General features: G+C 43.3%; 1 protein-coding gene across 2 annotated transcripts in view; it reads right to left on the reverse strand.

Annotated features, from left to right (window-relative positions):
- LOC105687602 overlaps nt 1-25,288 on the reverse strand; it is a 91,780-nt gene that overhangs the window by 31,835 nt on the left and 34,657 nt on the right. For both annotated transcript variants that reach the window (XM_012403389.3, XM_048657334.1), the window contains 3 exons: nt 3,369-3,960; nt 2,059-2,289; nt 818-1,362 (listed from right to left, as the gene is read on the reverse strand). In XM_012403389.3, the coding sequence (XP_012258812.3) occupies nt 818-1,362; nt 2,059-2,289; nt 3,369-3,960 (1,368 nt within the window). The remainder of the gene's footprint in view (nt 1-817; nt 1,363-2,058; nt 2,290-3,368; nt 3,961-25,288) is intronic.

The following is a 25,288-nucleotide window of genomic DNA, read 5'->3' on the forward strand; positions in this document are numbered from 1 at the left end:
GACGGGGTCCTCGTACGTACGTTACGTCGCTACGACGAGTAGCGCGGGGGGAGTTTTTCCAGTCTTTCCGTAAAGGAGATAAGCTCCCTCCCCTCGGTATAAGTTAATACGGTTGGCGCGTTTCGCCTTTTACGTGCCACATCTCCGTCTGCGCATAGGTGGAGCAAAATTTCCTCGGCGTCCTTTTCCCTTTCCTTTGTCCTTCCTTCCGCGATGTAAACCACTCGCTCGATGTAACGCGCCGCGTAAGAACAGGTAGGTAGACCGGTGGATTTTCACCTGCTGTAAAACGTGGCGGGGCACTCTCGCCGCCTCAACGCCGAGGAACAAACGGCCAATAAAGCTCACTATCTGTACACCGTAAGGAGTAAACGCGTTGCCGCATCGACTCGCGCGTAGTTATAACAAGGGCCCCCCACATGCGCGCTAAGGTTTACCTGTACGCCTTCGTCATTATCCGAGGTCTTAATCTTCGTTTCTGTATGCACGGAGCTTTTATGGACACCACCGACTACCACCGCGGCTCCTAAGATCCACCGCTCCGAGACGCGGTAAAACTTCAACGTGCAACGGCCGGAACGAGCCGCAACCGCGAATAACCAGAAAAGAGCTGTAAATCGCGGCTCTAACAATGTGTACACAACGACCCTTTTTTGCCTATCGTCTTCACCTCGCGACGTCTTCTCTACGGCGTAAAACCGGCGAGACGCGTTAGCCTCTTTCGTCGTCAGGCCGGCGATGGAAACGGAAGAGGAATCGAAAACGAGGATAATCCGAGGGACGAAGCCTCGTCGATATTTTTATTCAGCCCACTCACCTGGAGTTATCGCGGGAAATGGTTCACCGGGTAAAGAGGGCGGATGTTCGTCCTCCGGCGATCTCTCCGAGGCGTATCCTTGATCCTGAGGTTCACCTCCCGCCAGTTTGCTCAGACGTAGATCTATGCCGCGGTTCAATTGCTGCCGATGTTTCATTAGCTCGCAGTCCGGTTTGTGGACCAACTTCATGAGGAGGTCTTCCGTAACCCGATCAACTCCTGAACCACCACCACCGCCACCCGCACTACCACCACCTGAACCACTTCCGCCTACTCCGCCTCCACGATGTTGTTGCAGTACCAGATTCGACGAATTTTCGCCGCTCCCACTCTGTTTGCTACGATTCGAATCCTGTCGCCTTTTCGGCAATGTCTCCACCAGGTCCAGATCCGAACTGCGATGGCACTTGTCCTCCGTCGAAGTTCCTCTGCCGTATCTCCTGCTCGTATCACCGTCCACCGAGTCGACGCCCTGACCGCGTCTAACTAGGTCGAAGTTTCCGTGTTTACATCTCACCAGGTCAAGATTTGTGCCCGGCTGATATCTGAAAACGAAAAGGGGCACAAATCACCGTTTCGATCGGATTGTTCGGGGATTTTTCTTCCGTGTCGTCGGGGGAGTAGAATTATTGATTGATCGCTGGTTTTGACATTGACGACACAATGTGAGATCAGGTTCATGACGTCCCCCTCCCCCCCTAAGTTGTGATAAACCGTGTTACGTAATTAACAGCAGTAGTTGACCTTGCTCGGTGAGATCGATACATATAAATAAAATAAACGTGCGTAACGATCGAGTGTTAGGAAACGATGGATGATACAGCGCGTTCGCTCTCGCTGTGGATTATTCTCTGTACACAATTTTTGTCATAAACTAAGTAGTTAATTTGCGGAACGGATAAATAACCCCTTCGAGACCTCGAGGCGAACGATCCCCCCGACTGTATACGAGTTACGAGGCAATTTGGTTCGAGTTAACTCGTCTGATCGCTCGGAGCTCCGGGTCAAAGTAAAAAGGGATCGCGAATGAAACGAAAAAAGAAAAAAGAAAAAAAAAAAAAATAAAAAATAAAGTAAAGCGAGGTGAGTTACACCGCGGATATCGTATATTAGGACGACGTCGAGCTCCTGAGCGAGATATCTATAATTCCGGTAACGCGGAGTCTGTTTCCTTTCGATCGTATTATCCTTACGGTTTCTGGAAAGTGTGCGTAGGAGAATTATATCCTCCGACTACTCACCTCCAAGGATCCCCGTCTAGAGAGTCTTGCGAATGGTGTTTCACGAGATCCAACGTACCCGTTGGTCCAACGTCCGAAAAATGTACGCCTAGTGCTCGTTTTTTGTGGGGTAACGTTCCGCCCAGGTTACCGCCGATGGTGTCGGATATCACGTTGTTGTTTTCCGCCGGAGGATCGTCACCGGTCTCCTTTCCGTCCAGATGATTGGGCAAGGACCCGCAGAATTTGTATCTGCAAATCGATTGAAAAATTCATCTCCGTAAACCACGCGGGGGGTCGACCGAAATATTCCGAAAATTTTTCGAGCCCTGTCGAATTTTTTATGTCTTGTTTTTTTTCTTTTTTTTTAAGATCGTCGTTTCACCCCGGCTACAGAGAGACGGTCCCGTTAAACATTCGCTTAAAAGCTCAAGAAATATTCGAGAGAAAAGAAATTAACTCCTAGTCCACATTTAACGACAGCGGAGAACCCCCCCCGCTCTGTAACGAAACATCGAGCTCGGCTCATGATCCTCGTGTTTCACCAAAGGACAAGTGGTACTTATGCAAATTAAATTACACTCGGTGTACCTGCAACGCGGCAGTGGGTACACGGCAGCACACGATCGCTAGAAAGTAGTTGTTTTTTTTTGTTTTTTTTGCCGTGTTTAAAATTGTTTTTCAAGCAACATCGGGGTAGACGTTATACCCAGAATATATCGCCATCGATATCACGATCCACGGACTTCGTTGAGATATATTTACCGTTTCGATAGTGAAATAAAAATTGATTTCACAGGGGCGATTGGTTACTAAAAAGTAAAGAAAAATTTGATCGCGTATCTCGAGTTCACGCTGAACCAAAAATCGGTGTAAAATTTAATCCATGAAACCGAAGAAAGGGTGAGGGGTGCATCTTTGTCTTGGCGGATATCCGTGGTAATTTCTAATTAAGCTCAAAGTGACCGAAGGTCTTCCGTTTCGCGAGTTACCCTCGTGCATAAGATATACACACGTATACTCGCGATGGCTACGGAGCTAATTTAACCGGGGTCGATTGCTACCTGAATTACGGCCATTCCGAAACCTGGATTACGTCAAGGTGTATAATAGGCAGGGGGTCCGATATCGAGGGTCGAGACCCAGATGGGCGTATTCTAATGAAAAGAGAAAAATGAGGAAACACGAAAATCGCGTTACTTCTGGCCTCGTGGTTCGATTCGCCTCCGACGAACATACGTTATATATGCCATGATTTGAGGCATGGGCTATTACACTTCTATGCGTAATTCGACGTAAAAATACGCTCCAGTCTTCGGTGCGGTCCTTACCTCTCTCTCTGGGCACTGGAACAAGGCACTAGAATTTTACCAACGCTGTTCAACTTCCCCTTGGGATCGCACAGGTTTCCGGATGACTGAGTACGACGTCCCGTCAACCCTTTGCCATTGTGACGACTCAGGTTAGAGCCCATCTCGCTTTCCTTATCCCTATTTTCTGCCCTCTCTTCGATCTCTTTTTCTCCCTTGGTTATCGCACCCTCCGCTTCCTCCTCCTCCTCCTCCTCCTCCTCCTCCCGATTTTCTTTGCTCTTTCCTTGGTCCTGCTGATACTGCAAATAACGTTGCGGCTGATGCTGCTGCTGCTGCTGCTGCTGCTGCTGAACGTTGTTCACACCATACTGCTGAGGTCTGTCGTTCTCCTTGTTCGGTGAGCCGAAGTACTTGCTTATGTCCTTGGCATTGACCTTCGACGAAGGAGGAGCAGGATGCCGGAGCCTCTTAGCTCCGGCTACCTCCTCCTCGTTTAGCTGTTGCCGACGCAGTCGTGGATTCGTAGCTTCCGCGTTTACCAAAAGTCGTTGCACGGCCCAAGAATCCCGACCTCCTCCGCACGCCGCTCCGACCGACACGACCTCCTCACCTGAAAAACGATCGGACGTGTCCAAATTATATTCATCAGCAACGATTTGGCTCCCGGTGTTTGCGAATCGAGAAAATCTCGCACATCGTCTACTTTGATCGACAGTCAGTCGTCGGGGGGTTTATTCGTTATCTCGCGTGTACAACGGTTCGCAAAAAGTGAGAGAAGAAAAGAAAAATGAAAAAAAAAACAAAAAAAAAACACTGAACACAGAACGCATTACGTTATCTTTTTTTCTTCCACAAATTCGTCGGTACGGACTCGGTTCGCTCATGTGACATTGACGTGGTAAAAATTGCCGTTCGGGAATATCGAGATAAAACTTTATGCTACCGCGCGTGTTCAACCCCCGTGTAATTTTCTTCTCGCGGATCGGAGTAGAAGTTTGTTAAAAATAAAAAATGTTGTCACGCTGTATCATCGGTGTTTAGCGTCGTTTACGAGTAAAAATGAACCGCGCCGAGTACCTCGGTTGAATACAGGTGTTACTGAGTATGGAAAAATTGGTGAAAAATTGAAAATTAAGAATTGAGAATTCGTTGAACGTTCGAGGGCGCGAATTCCTCTTCATTACCGGTTGTAATCGAGGGCGGTATTTTTCTCTACCTAGCGCACATCGCGCGCGTACGTGCCGTGGCGAAAAGCTAGCACCCCGACATGATAGGAGATAAGCAAAGCGATTATTCGTTCTAAACGAGTCCACCGAGGAACTTTTACCCCGCTCCAGAAAAATGACCAATTTAAAAAGCGGACGCGTGACCGGATAGGTAACGACCGACGGAGAAAAAACGACGACGGAAAAAAAAAAGAAAAGACCGGGCGAACTGGGAGAAAAATTTCGCCGAGATACGCTGACTTTTTTGTTCCGAGGATGATCGAGCCTTCGACATTCTTTTCGAGGGACGCTCTAATAGATCAATCTTTTTAAGACTCGGTGCGAAAATAAGGTTCGAAATTTGATACGGGACGACGACTGAATAAATAAAACAATCAATCGGAAGTGGAAGAAGGCATATCTGAATAATTCAATAGAGTTTGAAATTGAAAGGAAATACAGTGAAGGCAACGGTAGCTGGTATACACGATAACTGCATTCCGTTATCTCGATCCATCTTATTTTCACGGTCTCAATTCGCATCGGCGCGATATACATACGTATACATACACCGAGAGACGATCTTTCCAATTTTACATTTGCTTCGACTGACGAATGAAAATAACCTTTACAGGCAAAATAATCTCTCCTGTACATCGTCGTTAACCGTCAAATTTATAAAAATATTTCGAGCCGAGGAATACGGTGAAAAAAAAAAAAAAAATCATTCGTTTCGTATATTTCGTCTGGATGAAAAATTTAGCTCCCGAATGAATCCCTTCTGCCCTGCGAGGTATCGGGGCGACGGTACGTAACTTCCTTCGACGTAAAACAGTCACGCTCCGAGTAAAATTAAAGAGTCAAATTACCGCAGAGAACCCGAAACTTGTTGTGTCTGGAACCTTGCGGAGTGTGCCGTTGTGAGTAGAATTGAAAAACCGTTGGCCGCTGTTTTACTCGTTAAAAATCTCACCAATGAGAATATTTTTTTTTTGTTACCGAGGAAACCATTGACGAATAGCACGAAACTGAAAAAATGACTCGCGTCGCAATTACGTTCACGGTGTGAGTCGAAAGATGATTAAAATTTCGTCGATTATCTTGAAACACAAAAGGTAAAATTCGGAGTATAATTACAACGCGGATTGGGGTACGACGCGTTTCGCAAAATCTTTCAATGGTAGAACGCGAATTTATCGCGAAGGATTTTCCGAAACGAAATGTACGAGTCGTTTCTTTTCTTCCAGGGAACTTGGTCGCTTTTTTCAGTCTCGAGAGGGACCCGAATTCCGAAGTTTCAAAGTCCCGGCGGTCGATGCAATCTTCGGGGATGAGAAAACAGCAGCTATGACCGTGCGTCTAGACCTGCAGGAAGTTTCCTAGATTCCCAGCAGCCCGTTCCCACGTACACAATGAAACTGGATATCTATAGTACATGTGAATATTCCCTTGTACGCGCGGTAAACCAACAGCGCGTATATGCATCAGAGTTGGAAACCAGGGAAATTGGAATCTGGAAATTCTTGTTTGCAAAGGCATTTGACCAATCTGCGCCTATCCTTCTCGCAGCCTCTCTCTCTCTCTCTCTCACCCCTCCGTCTTTCTCGCCGCCCCGTGCCGCAGTTCGGCAAAAAAAAAAAAAAAAACCAACCGAAACGAAAGAGCCTTCCTTTCAATGTCCACCCGTGTCCGAAACGTGAGCACATATATTTCCGCGAGACCGCGGAGTGCGGAGATTTGATTTACCAAGTCCGAGTCGAACGGTGGGTTGAAAAACATTTTTCACCACCGAGGTTTTCGTAAGTCAGAAGTCCGTAGCGGCGTAATTATCGTGGACCAACGTCACATATTTTCTAAGGAATAACGAAGTGCCCTCGGGAGGGTAATAAATAAGAGAGCGGGCGATGGTAGCAAATTGAGAAAGGTAGCTATATATCCGGGGTAATTGTCGGAAGCTAGTATCCGAAATTGGAATGATAATTCTATTATCCCTTCAAGATTGTTAGTTGGCCGGATGTAATACGCTTCCTAAAATGGGCGGGTATTCCCTTTCGGTGGAATAACATCGAACGCGGTAAAACGGGCTTTGACCTATTTAGGGATCAGCGGTGACTCGAGATGCTGCTGTGGCGTGATCATTCGTTGACTGTTCCTACCCTCTTGCAACCGTTGCCGAATGTATCACCGGCTGTTGTTTTCTTTTTCTCTTTTCAGAGACAATTTCGTGCGATCTAACGTTCGTAAGCCAAAGTGGACTCTGTAAGTACGAAACGAGACTTGAAATCAAGTTTATCGCCATTAAATTGCTATTAGTGGCGACGAAATTGTCCGGTGATTTATTGTGTCGCGAGTAACGCGATCGAACACTTCGAGATTTCATACACGACGATTAAATTGTAACGCGATCCAGATCATCGGCTAAACAAACACACAACCGATAAACTTGATATCTGTCATCCAAGCGATTCAGGCCGAGCTTTTGTTATTTTTCCGTTATCCCGATCGGCCGTTATTGGCTCATAATTGAAGCTTACAAGGCCGAACGACACGGTAATTGTAGAGAAAAAAAAAAAAAAACAAGAAAATTCACAACGGAGACGTTTCAAGTTATTTATAATCCTCCTTACGTCTCGTTTTCGATTTTCTCGATTTATTTTCAGATTTTCCGATTACCCGCGATTTTGAATATCAAACTCAGTTTTGATTACGTCGAGACGCAACTAAAATTTCACACGCGCGAGTTTACTCGGTTCGGGTCAGGTTACATCATCGTACCACGGCAGCACGATACGATAAGACGATAATTAATGCAAGGTATGAAAAGGAAAACCCCCTAAATTATAACGTGAGTACAACACACGGGACAAAGATCTCGTTCGAGTACAAGAAGGGCTTACGCGTCACACGCAAAGGGAGACACGGTACGGCTCCAGAGGGTGTAAAAAAATCGGATTCTCAAAAGCCCTGCCATTGGTCCTTAACTGAAATAAATCCTCCCGTTTTTTGAGCTTTATCAGATTTGTCGAACTTTGTTTTCATTTTTGAAATTCGATTCACTTCTGGTTCTCACGGATCTCCGACGCGAACGTGGCGCAACACGAAAAAAACAATGTCGTTTCTCTCAAGAGGGTTTCGAAAAAACTATAACTCGTAAACGGAGACTCATCGCGGAGGTATGGGACCGATTACGTCGCCTTTCGTTGCGATAACCCCGATAACGCAGGAATGTTGGCTTCACGCTCTGCGTACGTCGCGAGGTATAGCGTGACAGAAAATAAAACATCGGTATGGGCGCGTGCCCGACACTTTTACGAAAGACCGACCCACCAACGAGCCGCTGCAGCGACTGAAAATCACGCTCTGTTTTCTACTCGCTCGTTGTTCGATGATTTTTTTTTCTCTTTTTTCCCATTTTTTCATTCCAATCAACAGCAGGTTTTTCATACGAGTAGAAATTAATATTACAGGTAGAGCGGGGAAAATTTGTGAAAAAAATTCTCTAAAATCAAAAGTCAATACCATTCTCGAGCGAATCGAATCCGTGGAAATAACAAGCGATTAGTTTGGAGAACGAATTAATGTTCGCGGTGTGTATAACATTCGAGTCGACCGAAGTTCGATTAAAACGGTCGAATTCGGTCAATTTTTGTTTTTTTTACCCAAAAACTTTTCGTTCGCGCGTTTTCAACGTGAAGTTGATTTTGTTACCGCAACAAACAATGTACAGGTATACGTAGGAACACGTTGTATATATACGTACGATAGGATTTGAGAACTATAGTTACACGTAAGAACTAGGGCACGAGTGTAAGTTAATAATCTAGAGTTCACGCAGAGACTGTATAACAGTGAGATTGTAGAGCGGCGTTTTACACGGTGCAGAGCTCCGGCTCTGAAATATTTGAGTCGGAATGAACCATGGAATTAAACAGTAACCTTATTTCCTCCTGGCGCCGCGTACCGAGCACGTAGACACAAAGGATCTCTTATCTGGTATACGGTCAATCAATTATTACGCTTCATTAAAGACGCACTTTATACGCGACGTTATATCCAAGAAAGAAATTTCAACCTTTTCGGCTAATTGCAATAATCATCCATCCAAGAAATACAGCGAAAGCAAAAACCGATCAAGCCATCGTGCGATTGCCTGTGAAGAATGAAAAAAAAATCAACGATTTATTTCAGAGTTCTGGAAGTTCTGATTGGAATCCCCGGTATAGCCTCGTATGAGTTTTATCGACAAATTTTTTTAAAAGCGAACCAAATCGGAAAATCGAGGGTGAATTTTTGGAAATTTCAAATCCAATGTTACTTCTTTCTATTTTTCTAGCCACCAGAAGTTTTCAGCGAAGTTCCGCAAGAGTTTTAACGATGCTCCTAATGAACCGTTTACGTTTTCGATTTTGTACCCCAGTTCTCATGCTTCTTTTTCGAGTAGAATACGGTGTGGAACTATGAAGTTTGTTTTTTTTGTTTTTTCTATTTTACTTGTTTTTTTTTTTCTTTTTTTATTTCACGATGGCACCAACAGCGAAAGCTCGCGAGTTTTCCAGGTCGTATAGTGCAGCTGTATAACGGTAAAGATATATCTGCGTACGTACAATGCGAAATATACTGATATTGATATCGATATATTCACGAGAAGAGGACAATGGTGAGCAATATACTTGTAGCTACCTATACCCGTACACAGTCGGAGAAACGATGAAATATTTTTTGAAAGGAATCTGATACACTTTTCACAGCGAATACGACCGTCCCAGTTTTATACGTGTTACGTCTGCTACGATCGAGGATCTGCATAATAAATAATGCGTTAATTTGTCTGATAAGAAAAAAATCTGTTCAGAAAATCGGTGAGCAAAGAATAATGAGAAAAAAAATTTAGCGTGAATCGCAAAGCTAATTGGTGGATGAACAGTCACGCATTAGATTAGGTGCACGGTGAGAATTATAATCCAGCGATTAGGATAAGCAAATTCCTGATGCAAATCTCGAAAAGTTTTCTAACGTTGAATAATAATAACGGGGATAAAACGACGAGGTTATACACCGTGGAAAGATAATAAGGAGGCTTAGGATATTAAGGGGTTGAGAAAACGGGGGAGTCCAATCAAATCGCAGATCTTCGCCTCACGCGTATTCTGTATAACAGTCCCCAGAGATCAACCATTCGGAGAATGGATGCGCTCAGGTAAGAAGAAAGATATCGGCGCATTAATATCACCGCGGAATCTCCAAGATTAAATACAACTCGAACACCTCATGAATCGCTATTGTATAAAAGGAAAATAAAAATCAGTCATCAAAAGTTGCTAGTGTAAATTTCATTGGTATTAAAAAAGAAGAACTGCACTAAAACTTGTACAAGTACCACTTGGATTTTTTTTTTATCAAGCCGGAATAATAAAAATTTATCGTTTCTCTGGACGGGTCTCCGGAAAATAATTAACGGCTATAATTTAATTTTTGTTTCTTATTTTTTTTTTAACGGTACGATATCGGGTTTCACTCTCAGCTGTGCGATGTGAGGGGAGATTACATTTTGGAAAAAATTATCTATCCGTACAGTTCAAAAGTACGTCTCACCCTGTGGGAGAGATCCTTTTATTGAGTGCGTCGTGAGTTATACGACCTAGCGTGGTCTGAGGTTATAAACGGGGAAGAAGAAAAGTGAGAAGGAAATCATCGAGCTTTCACCACCGCGGAGATATTTTTACCCTGCATGGATTCGCTCGTCTAGAAATTTCACTCTTGTCCTTATTTTATGGGGGTCGTAATTCTTGGCCGGGGGGAAGAAGGAACCCGATAAAAATCGTTCGTCGTACGGGAATTTTGTATTCCTTTTCAATTTCGTTCGAATAAACCTATTCAGCTTCTATAAAAAAAAAAAAAAAAGGCAGAACGAGAAAAAGATCGCGTGTTTTATTCCAAAGTCCATCGAAGTCCGTAAAAAGATGTTCAATCAAATAAATCGCATTAGCACGTCGTACACGTATATTTATATATATATATATCGATATTACTCTTCTCGCTCATGTAACACCCAATGATACCAGAATAAGGGCGCTAGAAAAAAAAGGATTTCGCTTCTTCTATTTCCTTTTGCCTTTTCTCTCGTTCATATTTCTACGCCAAACCCATTGCAGAGCTGCAAGAAGATCCGTATTTCTAATGGTGCACTGCGAAGATATACCTATACACAACCTCACAGTATCTTATACTCCGCAAGAGGATATCAAAAACTTTTCGCAAGCTCCTATTTTATACCGCAAGCGCAATATATTATTGAATCAGTTTGCGATGTACGTATACCCTACACACATAGCTGTGTAATATGTATCTAGATAAAGTTGCTTTTATGCGAACGTATATTTCTTCAATTTTACGACGTGCTGCGCTGGGTTATTTATATATTATAACCACCTAGTGATGAAAGAAAAAACACAACCGTGCCCTTGATTAAAACGTTAATAAAAAAAAAAACTGAACGCATCAACGACTGACTCTATCTCTGTATCGGGTGCTACGAAAATTCAAGACCTCAAAACTTCATCGAATTCGGGTCAAATAGAATTCGAAGAGTTAGCGCGCGTAATGGACCGACGAAAGAAGGGGAGAAAAACATGGAATGGAATAATCATTTATTACATACTTCTTCCAGCTTCTCAAAGAAAAAAGCGCGGAGCAAAAGCTCGGCCGTTTAATGTGCCTCTCCGTAGGATATTTTTCAGGGTCAGTTACATAATGCATTCGTTTCGAGGGGATTTTAAATGAAAGTCGGGGATGATATCGCGAAACCTGGGCGCGTGTACAAGCTGTTTTAATTAAGTTTCGTTGCGTTTTTTTTTTTATTTTTTTCATTATCTCGACGCTGTTTCGACTAATTGAACAAAATTCCATCGACGATTCGCTCAAGGAGTTTCGAAAATTGCGTTCGTTCGATCGACGAATGTATCCATTCGTTGAGGATCGACGAAATTTTTTTCTCTTATAAAAAGCACCGTTTTTTTTTGTTTTTTTTCTACAACCCGAATCGCGTATTCGGGAAAGTGCATACAATACAATGTGGATGTGGTATATAATAAGGCGGTTAAACGAGTGAATGCATATCATTATTATGTGTACACACGAGACCATGCGGAGGTTTATTTTCTCGCAACTGTGGCATATATGGGGGACGTTTTATAGTTATAGTGGGCGAACCGGTATGTTTTGACAAACAGGTTTCATGCCTCGGAAGGCATACTGTTGGTATTCCTCGGCAGCGGTACACATTCAATAACTTCAATATCTCCCTCTTTTATTTTCCCCTCTACCATTGTCGGTTATTCAATCGTGCAATAAAACGGTATCTAATCGTTACCCACAATTACCGCTACGGACCGATCATCTCACCTCCGAATCTTCGGCTCGACGATTTTTTCGCGCTCAACCAAATTAACCGTGCGTCGATCCGTTTGAAAAACGTTAACTCTAAGCGCGAGGAATCCGTGTAACGCGTACCGTCCTCTTAATCAGGTCGATCTCATGTGGGATATTATCGTCGTTATACGTTTCATGTGTACAGGGTCTACACGAGTGCGCCTCTCATTTCTCCTATCTCCTGCGTCACGTGTGTACTGGTAACCATACGAGAGTTCTCTGGCTCCATTTTTTTTTTTTCATTTTTATTTCTTCTTTTTCGACTCTTTGCAGGCCTACGCTGCACGCATTCCGTCGACTACCACACTTATATACGCGAGCGAAGCTCGAGTGCAGACGACTACGACGATGAGGCCGCTGTATTTTACTCCGATTACGCAACCCAGGTGGTTATGCGAATTTGCATACGGCTATTCTCTCCCGAGATATTCGAATGCGACGCATAATAGCGACTGTTTAAACGTCGAGTCGTGTCATATTGTACTAAAAATTTCATTATGCGACTCGCGGAGTAGAGAGAGGTATTCACGTGCCGTTCTGGAGATACGATAAACGTTGACGCTTATCCACGAATTGAATAGATTGAAGTTGAATTCTGGATGGATGATGTATTTAATTTGAAAAGACGGCTCAACCAGACGAAACGAAACATAGCTATCGTCTCTTTCGAGGTGAAAATGAAAAAAAAAAGAAACAGGACTTAGGATCACGTAAAATCATCCCCCATTAGGACGAATATCACTTACGCATATCTGTTACTTCCGAGTAAATGTCCGACTGAAATTGTTTTATAAATCCATCTGATCCGTGACGGCGGAAACTGTATCTGGATTCGAACGAGAACATTTCTTTCACTGGAGAATTCCGTTCAAACACTTCGAAGAAATCACTGAAAATGGTTTTCTGAAAATGCACGTAAAAAAACCAAAGTACGTTTTCGACGATGAAATCGAGAGATCAAGAACGCTGTCTCATATTTCGGCGACGATTCGTCCGGACAACGCGAAAAAATCGATCGGCAAGCGACACCGATGAATCGGTCGATCTATAAAATTCATACGTGTACGAGGAAATACGCTCGGCTCGGTATAAAATTTTCGTTTTTAACGAAGTTACGACGTAAGAACGACATCAGCCGATCGAGGAACGTGCGAAGGCCGTCGATCCCGCTATAATCTGATTCTTCATCGCGGCGAGTCTCGTAGCCGGAGCAACGCGAACGGTGGCCACCGGTTGACTGCCATACCGTATAACTCGGCTGTACGTTCGAAGGTACCGTGTCTGGTGAACTGCTATGCCGGGCCTGTTGCAGACGCGATCGGATCGTCCTCATACCGAGTGGACCCCAAGTCCCCGCGAGCTCTGCACGAACTCGCAGAGGCGCCGCCGCCATTACCACGAGTCGATTATCTCGTTTCAAAGTCCCCCTCGAGGTTCGCCTTTGGGGCTCCTCGCCAACGGATAAGCCGACGCCGCCCTTGCACCCCGAGGACCGTACGTAACGTTTGCCGCCCTTTTATATTTTTTTCCGGAGCCCCAACCGAACGAGCGAAATAATCCCTCCTCGTCCGACTACGTTTTACCTGTTTCACTTGAACCAACGAGATGAGAACGAGACGAGGAACCGACCAAATACAAGCGGTGGTCCGGGATGAGAATAGAGAAAAATTATTCGCAGGATGATGTTCCTCCGATTCTCTGAAAAAAAAACGGAATTTCGAGGAAGCTGATCATCGTTTCGGACTGTGTTTCGGCTGGAAGTCATGGAGTCGTCGAAGAAGCTGTACCGAGTCAGTGGGTTACTTGTTAGAGCGTACAGTACACATTAGCTGACGGTGGGAGTGATTCGATCACGTTCCTCCGAAAGACACGTTTCTAAATCGTGTCCTGTCTCCGGCGGCCGGTTTTGTCCGCGTAGTCTCAACGTCTCGAGAACACGAGTTGTTTCCTGGGTTCTTCTTCTTCGTTCGTTTATTTGTTCTTTATTTTTTTTTATTTTTTGTTCTTCTCATCACACTCGCGTTCACCGATTTAAGGCAGAGACGTAGGAATAGTATAGCCGGAAGTCCGACGTCTCGTCGAGTGAGATGGTTCGGCTCGCGCCGAGAAACTGGAATGACGTTCCCGCAATATTACGGCGTACGAATTCACGATCAGTTTGCTTGGGAATCGCACCTCATCCGTGTCGTTTGGTTATGACGCAGCGATGTGTATCGGACTGGCACGCAACCTCATATATATCATTTAACGGCTATCTCTTTACGGATATATATATATATATATATATGTTGTTCATACCAACAGGTATTGATTGAAAATGAAATGGACGACTCACATCTCTTAGAATATGAAGATAAATTTACAAGTGGACACGTCGAGTTCTCGCAACATTAATCAAGGCTCAACGACGTCTTCCGTGATCACGGATTCACACTTCACGCACAGAAATTTTACAACGCGTAATTTACATACGTCGGAATTCATGCATGTAGTGAAAGTATCTGGGGAGTTGGGTGAAAAAAAGCACCTACTTTACTCACAACCGATTTCAATTCACGTACAATCTCATCCGCGAACGGACTAGGTCGAGAAAAAAATTTCAACATCGGTGACACTCGCTGCGTTTTTTTTTTTCTACGGGTGGTCCGATTTTTTTCGGGATTCGAAGATGCGGTGAAAAATTTGAATTTCGTGTCACAGAGCAATTCTCTGGACTGCGGAACATTTCTCGTTCCACAAATCTGGATCTTTCGGACTATACCGAAATACGTAAGACCGGAATTACTCGGATCGGTTATAAATCAGTGCTGTCGTAAAAATTTCTAAATCATTCGAGAAATCTCCGACGCGAATAACGTCAAAAAATTTACACCGCTATGTTTTCAAAGTATCGAAGTTGCCGGTCGTCCGGCTACTACGGCATCGTTACGGTTTCCGGGGCGATTGATACGTTCGCAAGGTGACCGGGTTATTGGTTGCGTTTTCTGCGCGAGAAATGGAACGAACGACTCTCTGTAAGCAGTATTATACGTACACGCGACAGAATTGGCGTCCTCACGACGCGACAGATTTCTCAAACTTTCCAGCATCCGACTGACTCTTAGAGATGGTCGTCGCTTCCTATACGCCGCTGCAAGCGTACACCTCGATGCAATAGTGTTTCCGGATTCACGAGCCAGTAGGTCAGAAAACCGGAAAATGGAGCGCGGACCAAAAGTCGCGAGCTGTAACAGCGTACGAGACAAGAGGGAAAAAATTCAAGCCCGCGTAACGGGGAGGGGGGGGGGGGGGATAATAAAGGATCTCATAAAACGTCACAACGGTACGATACCGGGTGAAAAATGGGCGAGGAATGAAGGAAGATTCTCGTTCTTCGGAGAATGAGCGATTACGTCTATAACGTATTTTGAGAGCCGGGGCAATCTTGGGGGAAAAATTCCTCGATTCGAACCAGGGAACGTCGAGTATATACCGTGAAGCGGGTCCGGGATTTCACGAGGCGGTTTTGGGCGCAAACTTGACATTCTTATCTCATCTGGTTATACGACCGGGTATTTTTTTTTTTTTCTCTTTTTTTTTTTCAACACGAAGTTACTCAGGCGAAGACGTAGTTACCTCGGATAGAGATATTGTTGGATAATTTGAATCCGAGTACACGCGAGAGTGAAGTTTTACCTAATTCGCTTCCTAATTCTCCTCAATTAACGTACTGTGACGGGATACGAGGTACGATTTACTCTCGTACTTCGAGCGATGTAGTAACATTCTGGAATTCCGCAAGCTGAAATTAATGAGCATCTCCAAATTTCGTTTTATGTTTCAAACGGTAGAGACAGATGAATTTAATGAAATTCTACGGATGCCTTGAGATTTTTTTTTGCCTTGCGGAAAGCTCTTTATCCTAGATCGTAGAGTTTTTCCGCAACGACGCTACAAAATGATTTCCCACAACCGACGGAATATATCGATGAATTTCGGACCCATCGAACGAAAATCCTTCGACACGGGAACCCAAGTTTCCGAGTAACATTAGCCAAGAATTGAGAAACTAATAATCCCCGTTACTTGGTTCCCGTATCTTCCGATGGTATACGAATTTAGTAAAATCGATCGGTACCTCCCGCGACAGGGGTCGGAAAATCCTGATTCAGAGCAACGGGGGTCGTTTTTAGAAGCGGAAAAGCGGTTTTCAAGTCGGAAAAGCGTTTTTGAGAGTTTTTTAGTGGTGAGGTCAGGTTTTTTGACTTAAAATTGAAGTCGAGTCGGGGAGCCCGAGCTTTGCTGGGGTCAGCGTAGCCAGCAGGGTAGCGCTTTGTTGTGAGACGTCACCTTGGGGGCTGAGCAGAGGTGACGCCCCACAACAAACCGCGCGCCCGTGGCTACCTGACTCCAGATAAGCTCGGGCTCCTTCGTAGACCGAAAAATTCGAATATTTCGACCCATGCATGGATTGCGACGAATCAAAGTGGGTCTACGACTAAAACCAATCGATATATCTTGATTTTTCTGCTCCCAACAGCAAATAATTAATGATTACTCAATCGATTTTTGAGCAAAAAATAAATCATTTCCTTAATATGGTTTGATATGCTTTTCTGACGTATTTTGACCTCAGGAATCCGAATCTGAAAGGAAAATTCATCTATCTCCAAAATTGAACGAGTTATCGCCAAGTTTCAGCTTTTTAGGGTCAAAAATAAAAAATTGATTTTTTAGTCTATCTCGATGTAATCTGAGCCCAGGAATCCGAATCTCGAAGAAAAATTGATCTATCTGCAAAAATGACCGAGTTATCCTCATTTTTTCGCATTTTTTGGCATAAATTCGAGGATATCTCGAAGGGAAAAAATCGTAGCTCAATTTGGACAACGGATTCGTGTTCCTGAGGTCAAAATACATGAGAAAAGTGCCATACGATCGATTTTAAAAAATAAAAATTTTTGGTCAAAATTTGAGATTTTTCCAAGGGGTACCCCTTACGATTTTTTCAAATTTTGACCAAAAATTTTTATTTTTTGAAATTGATCGTAAGGCACTTTTCTTACGTATTTTGACCTCAGGAACACGAATCCGTCGTTCGAATTGAGCTACGATTTTTTCCCTTCGAGATATCCTCAAATTTATGCCAAAAAATGCGATAATTCGGCGATAACTCGGTCATTTTTCAAGATAGATCAATTATTCTTTCGGATTCGGATTCCTGAGCTCAAATTACATTTAGGTAGACTAAAAAATCAATTTTTTATTTTTGACCCCAAAAAGCTGAAAATTGGCGATAACTCGGCCAATTTTAGAGATAGATCGTTTCAACTTTCCAATTCGGATTCCTGAGGTCAAAATACGTTAGAAAAGCATATTAAACCCGAATAAAAAAATGATTTATATTTCGCTCAAAAATCGACTTCATTTTTGGTTCTTCAAGAGTAATTTCACGTATAATCAGTTCAGGAATCCAAATCCGAAAGCCAAAATCATTTACTCATGTAATCGATCGCATAATCATTAGGTGGAACAAAATTTTTTTTTCCATAAGGTACAAATTCTGCTACCATGCTAAGGAAATGAGAGAAAAAAATTTTTTTTCAACCCATCCTAGGGTACGTCGATCTCATACCATGGCTACTTATAATTCACTCTCCGCATCTCGCGTTTGCACGTCAAGGTCGTTTGATTTTGGTGCCGAGGGGCGATCGGCAGAGGTAAACGTTCGCGAAAATGGGCGTATGAGGGGAGGTTGGCGTAACAAAACTGAGAAGAGGGTGTGCTGTCAATGCAGCTTCTGCCTGCCAGGGCATCCAAGGTAAATATAGTATGGGCTGGCCAAACCAGTTCTCTTAAAATAACTCGCGGTCCTCAACTCGTATTCTGGTTTCCCGTGTACTATATCGCGAGTACACTTTTGATGCAACATCGAAGAGAGACAAATGATCCTCGGATGAATTAATTTTTCAAAAACAAAAAATAGAAGAATCTACCACAAGTGCGAGTAAGACGAAAAGAATTTTTTCAAAATTCTCAAACCCACGACCAGGAAGTGTAACTAGCTTCAAATTTCCTAAGCAGGGCAAACGGAATTCCGAGGCTTCCGAAGCAAGGATATATTACCGACCATTTGTTGCATTGAAGTATCGTACGAATTCCATCGCAAAATTACAATACTCAACGCAGTACCAAATATTTTAGAGAATCTAACGTCATCTCGCTAGTAATCCGATGCCAACTCACCAGCTGCAACAGGAACAGAACGAGACACGTGAGTTTCATCTGTACAAGGATGATTTGATCGCCAACTTATTTTATTTCACAACGAACTCCCACATCATGAGTGCTCTCGGTGCGAAAATAATTTTCAGATATAATCGCACGGCTTTGTAATAAAGTCCGGTAGCTGCAAGGATGCAACAACGATTCCTCGGGTATATACAGTTGCTTTGGGTAAAATCGGATGGGTACGGCTATATCTTCACAATGTGTCTCGGATTACCGTTACTTCCGTATACATTTGCAGTTCAACAACTTCAGTGTAAAAAAAGTCGCAATTTTCGACGCTCGAAAGCGTATGTACGTATACATACCTATATAATACTTGGTCAATTGATGCCATACCCCGATTAATGTTGCATGAAATTCGTTTCCTTATCGTGAGAAAAAAAATTCGCAAATCAACATTACACCGATCGATTTTATTAGAGGAATCCGTCAACTACGCCGAAAAGTTGAAACACCCACGGATCACCCGTCGATCGATAAGTTTATGGAGAACCCGAACTTCCTTCCCGTCTAACGAAAGTTCTGCTACACTCGGAGATGATACTTTGAATATTTCGTTGCGTGTATGAGATTATGGAGAAAAATGTGAGAACAGGGGGGAAGAAGAAAAAAAAAAAGGAAAAGAAAGAAAGAGACGAATTACGTTTACGCGTACAATTTAACCGCCGGTTTGAATCATGCCTCGAAACGAGTACTCGCCCCAGAAGCTCAAGGCTAGAGGTAGGTCGACATTGCACGTACTACACAGTGATGTCGCGTACGTATTTACAGGTCGGAGGCACTTTATACTCTCGTGTCACAAAACGCGATTCGCAACGCTTTCTACGCAACGCTTGTTCGCGCAGTTACATCACCTCATATTTACGAGATGTCAGCAACACCCGCTCGGTTACGAGGAACAATCAGCGACGTTAAACGAATGAGAATAGAGGAAGAAGATGAAAAAAAAAAATAAAAATCAAAGGACCATCTCAGCTGCACCTGCAAAAACCACCCTCCGGCTACCCGACTGAACTTGAAATATAAATCAAAACTTCTGGAACCATCCCAAATACCCATCCACCTTTCCCTAGTTTTCCCACCCCCCCCCCGGTACCAAGATTGATCAACTTTCACTTCGTTAAACGTCGTCGTAATACAACCCCATTTCGGAAGGTCGTACAGTTTTGGCGAGGACAATGAAACTACGCGACAACGAAGCTGACTTGTCAACTTTCTGAGCCGTGCACAATGTCCGGAATTACGGCTGGTTGAACGGTATAATTCAACCGTTGCCTCTCAGGACTGTATAAATGTAATTGTTGTGGTAAGATGGCACAAAAAACGCTATTATATAGTGTATGGAATCCATTATCCGACCTTGAAGGTGTGATGATGATGATGATGGTGAAGAAAAAAAAAAAAAATAAAATCGAACGAGCGGTTAATTCGACTGACCTTGATGGATCAGCTCCAAAACTTCCTGCTCAGATTTCGAAGATTTACGATCACCGTATCAGATTCGGTGGCTCGAAAGTTTTTCTCTTTCAACGGGCGAATTTTCGTCAACGCCGGATTCGGAGGGTTGATTTTGGAAGGGACGGAAAATATGGGTTTCCAGCTTTTGTGCAATTGCTTTTTCAGTTTTTTTTTTTTTTTTGTTGTTTTTTTTTTCTGTTCTTCGGAGAAGGATGAAAAATACCTGTACAAGAAAAAAGTTTACGCTTTTCAACGGCGCTGCGCGATCAACAATTCGTTCAAGTTATTCAAATTCACTTTACGAGACTGCGAATCGTCCCGGTGGTGTACAGCTACTGCTGCTGTTACGTTTTATCTCAATCTTAGAAAGACGACAAAGTTTTTCGGATAGGGTAGTTTATTCCCAGGATAGTTTACTCGCCATATACCCTATATACCTTCCCTGCGAACTACTGAATACATTTATACACCGTCGCGTCGCGTCGCGTCGTCGCGGAGGTCGAAGTTTTCTCTCAACTGACTACAGTGTCGGATTTTCAGGAGAATGCAACCACTCCGATATGCGTAGTTGGGTTGCTTCGAGTCTCGTAAAAGCGTGAAAAACCAGACCTGCGCCAGCCAATTTCCGGGTAATTCGCTCCAAAAAGGCTTCCAGCGGCCCTTCGCGCCCCCGTGTACAAAAAGAAAAAAAAAAAAAAAAACACATGCAGAACAACGAGAGGTGTTTTTACCCCATTTTCAATTACCGCCAAGTGCACTTATCGTTGAACGCATATGGCGTGTGACGCGACTGATTCCACCACCCGATCGTGTTTCGACGTATTTTTCAGGTGAAAAAAAACTCCGACTCTCGATACGGAGGGAAAAAAACCATCTTCGAAGTTTGGTACGATTGGAAGGAAAAAAAGTGCAAAATAGCTCTCGGAGGGTTCTGGAAAGATAGAAAAAAAAGAGAAAAACAATGTCAAGCTCCGCGAAACGCATCGCGAATAATCTCATCGAGAGAAATAGATAATATTCGCGGAGGGAATCGGAATGGCGAACTGGTGCGGTTTCGCAGAAGCTGACGATAAGACGGAGCGAATTATGCGGACCTATTTTAGGGTCGACGTTCCGGCATTCTGCACGCAGAATATCGTGGTCTAGTATCGTTGGGAATTGCAAGTAGCTACACGTAGATACAGGGGTAATACGGGGTGTGCTTTTCAGCTGTTTGATCAATGAGTCGAGTCGAGGGAAATATCGCGTGCACTCAAACCGGCAGGTTGAGTTTGTGGCGTGCCGATATTTCTGTGCTTTGCTGTGCCCCTACGAGAGGAATTACATACAGGGTGGTCGATATCATTTGTTTGGACCTTCGGTTACGTAGCAACAAACTCCTGAACTGAATACATACTTAAACAGCTTCACCGCCTCCCTCTTTTTCTCTCTCTTCTTTCCTTTTGCTTCCCTCCCCACATCTGCTACGAATGTATACATACCTATCTATCTACACTACGCTCGGACAACTGCGATCAAACGCCTACCACCCTCAACTTTTACACTTTGAGCCGCCTCGATATACGCAGAGGTATAAACCGTGTAATACATCGGTGCACATATTTTTTTTTCTTCTCGTTAATTCGAATCTCCGCCGGAGTAATTTGGTCGGTTGAAACGATCATGGTTCCGAGACACGCGACCGTCTCTGGCGCAATGTAATACCTACCTATGCACCGATCGTTCTACGTATAATTACAAACCATATAATAATTTAGCGAAGGAAAGGGAAATGGATGTGCGATAATATTTTCAGTTCATTTATACATCTGCGTTACGGTTCCCCTACCCGTCGACGACCATTTTTTTTGTTTTTTGTTTTTTTTCTTCTCCCCCATCATTTCTGCAGGGTGCAGAACACCGGTAAATCAAAAGCTTTTACTGTTATTACACCACTCGAGATATTCCTCTATAACCTATCTCTGGTTATACCCTGCAGTTAGTCGGGGCGAACTCTATGCAAGAGCAGTTTCAAATGGGATATAATACTCTGCTGGATAGTTTACATCACGATAATTGCAAAATTACGATCTCAAGTACGCTTTTTTTGGCTTTTGGTTTTTTTCTTTTTCAACAATTGTCTAATTACACGCCAGTTCGAAAAATATCTTCTATCTATCGACGCGAATCGTGGAGGACGTGTTATCCCCATGTACGTGATATTAAAGTCTTCGATTTGTGGAAAGTAATCTGATTTTTCGTATTCAAGGAAGTGAATTTCGAAAGACGTTGTGCACAGATTTTTTCTTTTTCGGATTTGGAGCAACGAAAGAATTAGGATATAATTCCAATTAATGAATATAAATTATGATACAGTGTTGACTGCAAAGTTCGGGTGAAATTCCGAAGATTTGAAGAAAGTCGACTACGTGAACGAGTGAATTTTCGAGCAAATGCGAGTCACCTATCGCTAGAATGCAAGTCGGGTTATCGTACGACAGGCGGTCGCAATTAGTCGGCATCGACGCGCGCCAGCTGCGAGTTTCATTTTCCTCCGCGTAAGCCGGAAGTAACGAGAACACCGTTCGAAATATCGATGGAAATTCGGCCGGTTTTTCCACCGTTGCGTCGGTCTTCTCTTACGTTCCAGCGAGTTGTAACATCGCGTGTACCACCGGAGATCGGGAGGATTGTATTCATTCGAAGGGATTAATTATTTACCGAGCCACAAATGTCTGTTGAGATAATTAGCCGAGTGGAAATTGATGCGATTTCCGTTGAATGGAATTCAAAATTGAACAATCGTAACGAGTAGATAATAGTTCATTTTCCGCCCCATATAATCGTATTACCTTTACGGTTGCAACTCGAAATTCTGCCCTCGAAATCACGGTTATTGAACAACCGTGCAACTGTCATGGATAACATCCGAATATCCAACGAAATCCAGGGGCGCAAATTTTTAATATCGATGAATACGTATCGATGAATTTTTTTCCCGACGTATGACAGGGCGAGAGATCTATAATTTTTTGCTTTTTTCACCGTTCGGTTCGATACGCTTTTTAATTCCTCAGAAGACAGCTTCGAATCTGTGGTTTACGGGGGTCGTCGGATAATTATGATCGTTTTTCACGTTACGGCGGATAAGAGACCTCCGCTGGATTAGTGGATATAATCTATACAACAGCTACGCTTGTACAGGTACAACTTTTATCCATATAAAAGTTAGGTGCTCGCTCCCCGAATACTCGAGGGTCGTTCGCACAGGGTGGATAAAGTTTTAAACGTGATTCGCGAACGGCGTGATTTCATTCGGTCCTCTCATTCGTCGACGCGACATGCTCCAACGAGACGACCTCCGCAGTCCTCGACCTTAAGAGGGACTTAAATCATTGATGCCCCGATATAATATCCTCGTCGCATGGCGGCTGCGGAAAAGACGTGGAAAAAACACGTGAAAGGATGGAAGAATTACCTGTAATTCAAACGTGAACGGACTTTGATAAGATTCTCAGACCTTATCGACTATGAGTGAAATTCTTTTTTATTAATTTTCAATAATATTTTCAATATTATACGTTAGAATACTCGATGTTTTAAGACCTAAAATGACATGAGCAAGTTTCGTATGCACTGAATTCAGTTAATTAATTTTAGTACCATAATTCTGCTGCGATTTTTTCAACTCATTCTCATTACAGAAAAGATACGGAGCTGTATCGGGAGAAAGAAAGTCTCCCGTCTTCACAGAGCAGCAGTCTAATTAACTTAAGAAGCAACGAACTCGTTTCAGAGTCTACGGCGGGTATAGTTGTTATGAATTTATAAATTAGGGTTAAAGAAATTTAGTGTACGCGAGGTTATTAATTTCATTCGGTAAGATGACGCACACCGAATCACACGACATTTCATTCTCCTCCGTTCATCTTCACAGCGTTATTACAATCTAGAGAAAATTCTCCTCCGTCGGATTTCTCTCGTATATTGTGTTCTAACCGCTCGTGTATTCGTTCCATAGGTACAGCGACACGGTTGGAGATGTGACGAAATATTCTCTAATTAAGCGAACGCGGATAATTATCGTTTCTTCTTCCCTCTCAGAGCAACGCGATTTTCGAAAAAGAAATGTGATTTTTTTTTTTTTGGTATCATTAATGCAAATTTGGCACGAGAATCGGATCCTCGAAGAAATCGATTGGCTACGTGAGCGGCATTCCCCGTAAGAGAGGTACAAGTCGAGTAATGCAAGAATGAAACTCTGTACCCGTGAGATCTGGAAATAGAAACTCAAGACATAACGTTCACATATGTATATATATACGTAGGTACGCAATGCTGTGAAGCAGATTTCTTGAATGAGCGGCGAGTAACTCGGTAAAACTCGACGGACTCGACTCGTTCCGCGATAATCTTCTCCAGAACAATACAGATGCGAATAAATTTGTGAATGAACCTGAGGAGATTCGTCGAATCGGAGAAAGGGGGATGAAAAAAACTAAAACCAGTAAACGTACGAATGAAGAAAAAATGAAAACCACATGGTGGATGTCACCGTGTGAAGAAACACCGTGCACCGCTTCGGGCGATCGGTTGAAAGCTCAGCTATAACGCATCTACGTGGGTCTACATCATCACACAAACGTACCAAACGAGACAAAGTAAGTGTGCTCGATGACGAGTCCGCCCCCCCTCCCCTCCCCCCCAAGTTTCTCTGCACCGGGTGCAATGATCTCTTTCGTCCCTGGGTGGTGCATTTCGTTCGTCCACTTAGACTAATGGCTGAATTGGACGAATAGTAGATGTACAAGAGCGAGTCTAACGCGTGTTAGTGATGCTCTTGTTGCACGATGCATTGACAAAACAGACTCTCGTTGAATTTCAATAATGCGCGTCAGATGAACAGAGAAAGAATATCAAAAAAGAATCACGCGTACAAAAATGAAATCGAAAGGTTTGACTTTTAAAATGAAAAAAAATGTTCAAACTCGAGTAATTCGGGGTAAGGATCTGGTCCATTTAACGATAATAATCGTGACGAAACGGCACCTGCGATAAATACGTAACGTGGACAAAATTGTCTCTGTGTACGTCGACTCGCGTGGGAGTTTAAAAATTGAACGAATGATTATAATTCGTTCAATTGTATCAATTAGCACGTCATAAAAGGGTTTTAATCATCGCGATCGTATAGCTGAAGCCGATAATTTGAAACGGCTCTACCGCCCGCACCGCCTAACGTATTTCGTACGTATAGCGATTTATTAATTAACGAAGGCGTGCAATTATTTTTATCACATACCCAAAGCCCCACGTAATACATACGCCCGGAATAAATGGATATATTAACGTGCGAAATTCGTTAAAAATTGGGCCAACTTTTTAAGACAGATTTGATTATTCCAATAAGGGTGGGAGGGACCGGCCGTTCGAGTTTCTAATATCCACCGTCGATATGGTAATTTTTGCCTCTCATTTTCATAACGCGAGTATTATATTAATACTTTGCAATAATTCAAGCTACTAACATTCGAAAATACCCTCGAGAAATTTCGGTACATGATTAACTCGATGAGCAGAAAAAAAATGCTGATTTTA

This window comes from Athalia rosae, chromosome 6 (genome assembly GCF_917208135.1).
Source record: "Athalia rosae chromosome 6, iyAthRosa1.1, whole genome shotgun sequence".
In the NCBI taxonomy this organism is placed as follows: domain Eukaryota; kingdom Metazoa; phylum Arthropoda; class Insecta; order Hymenoptera; family Athaliidae; genus Athalia; species Athalia rosae.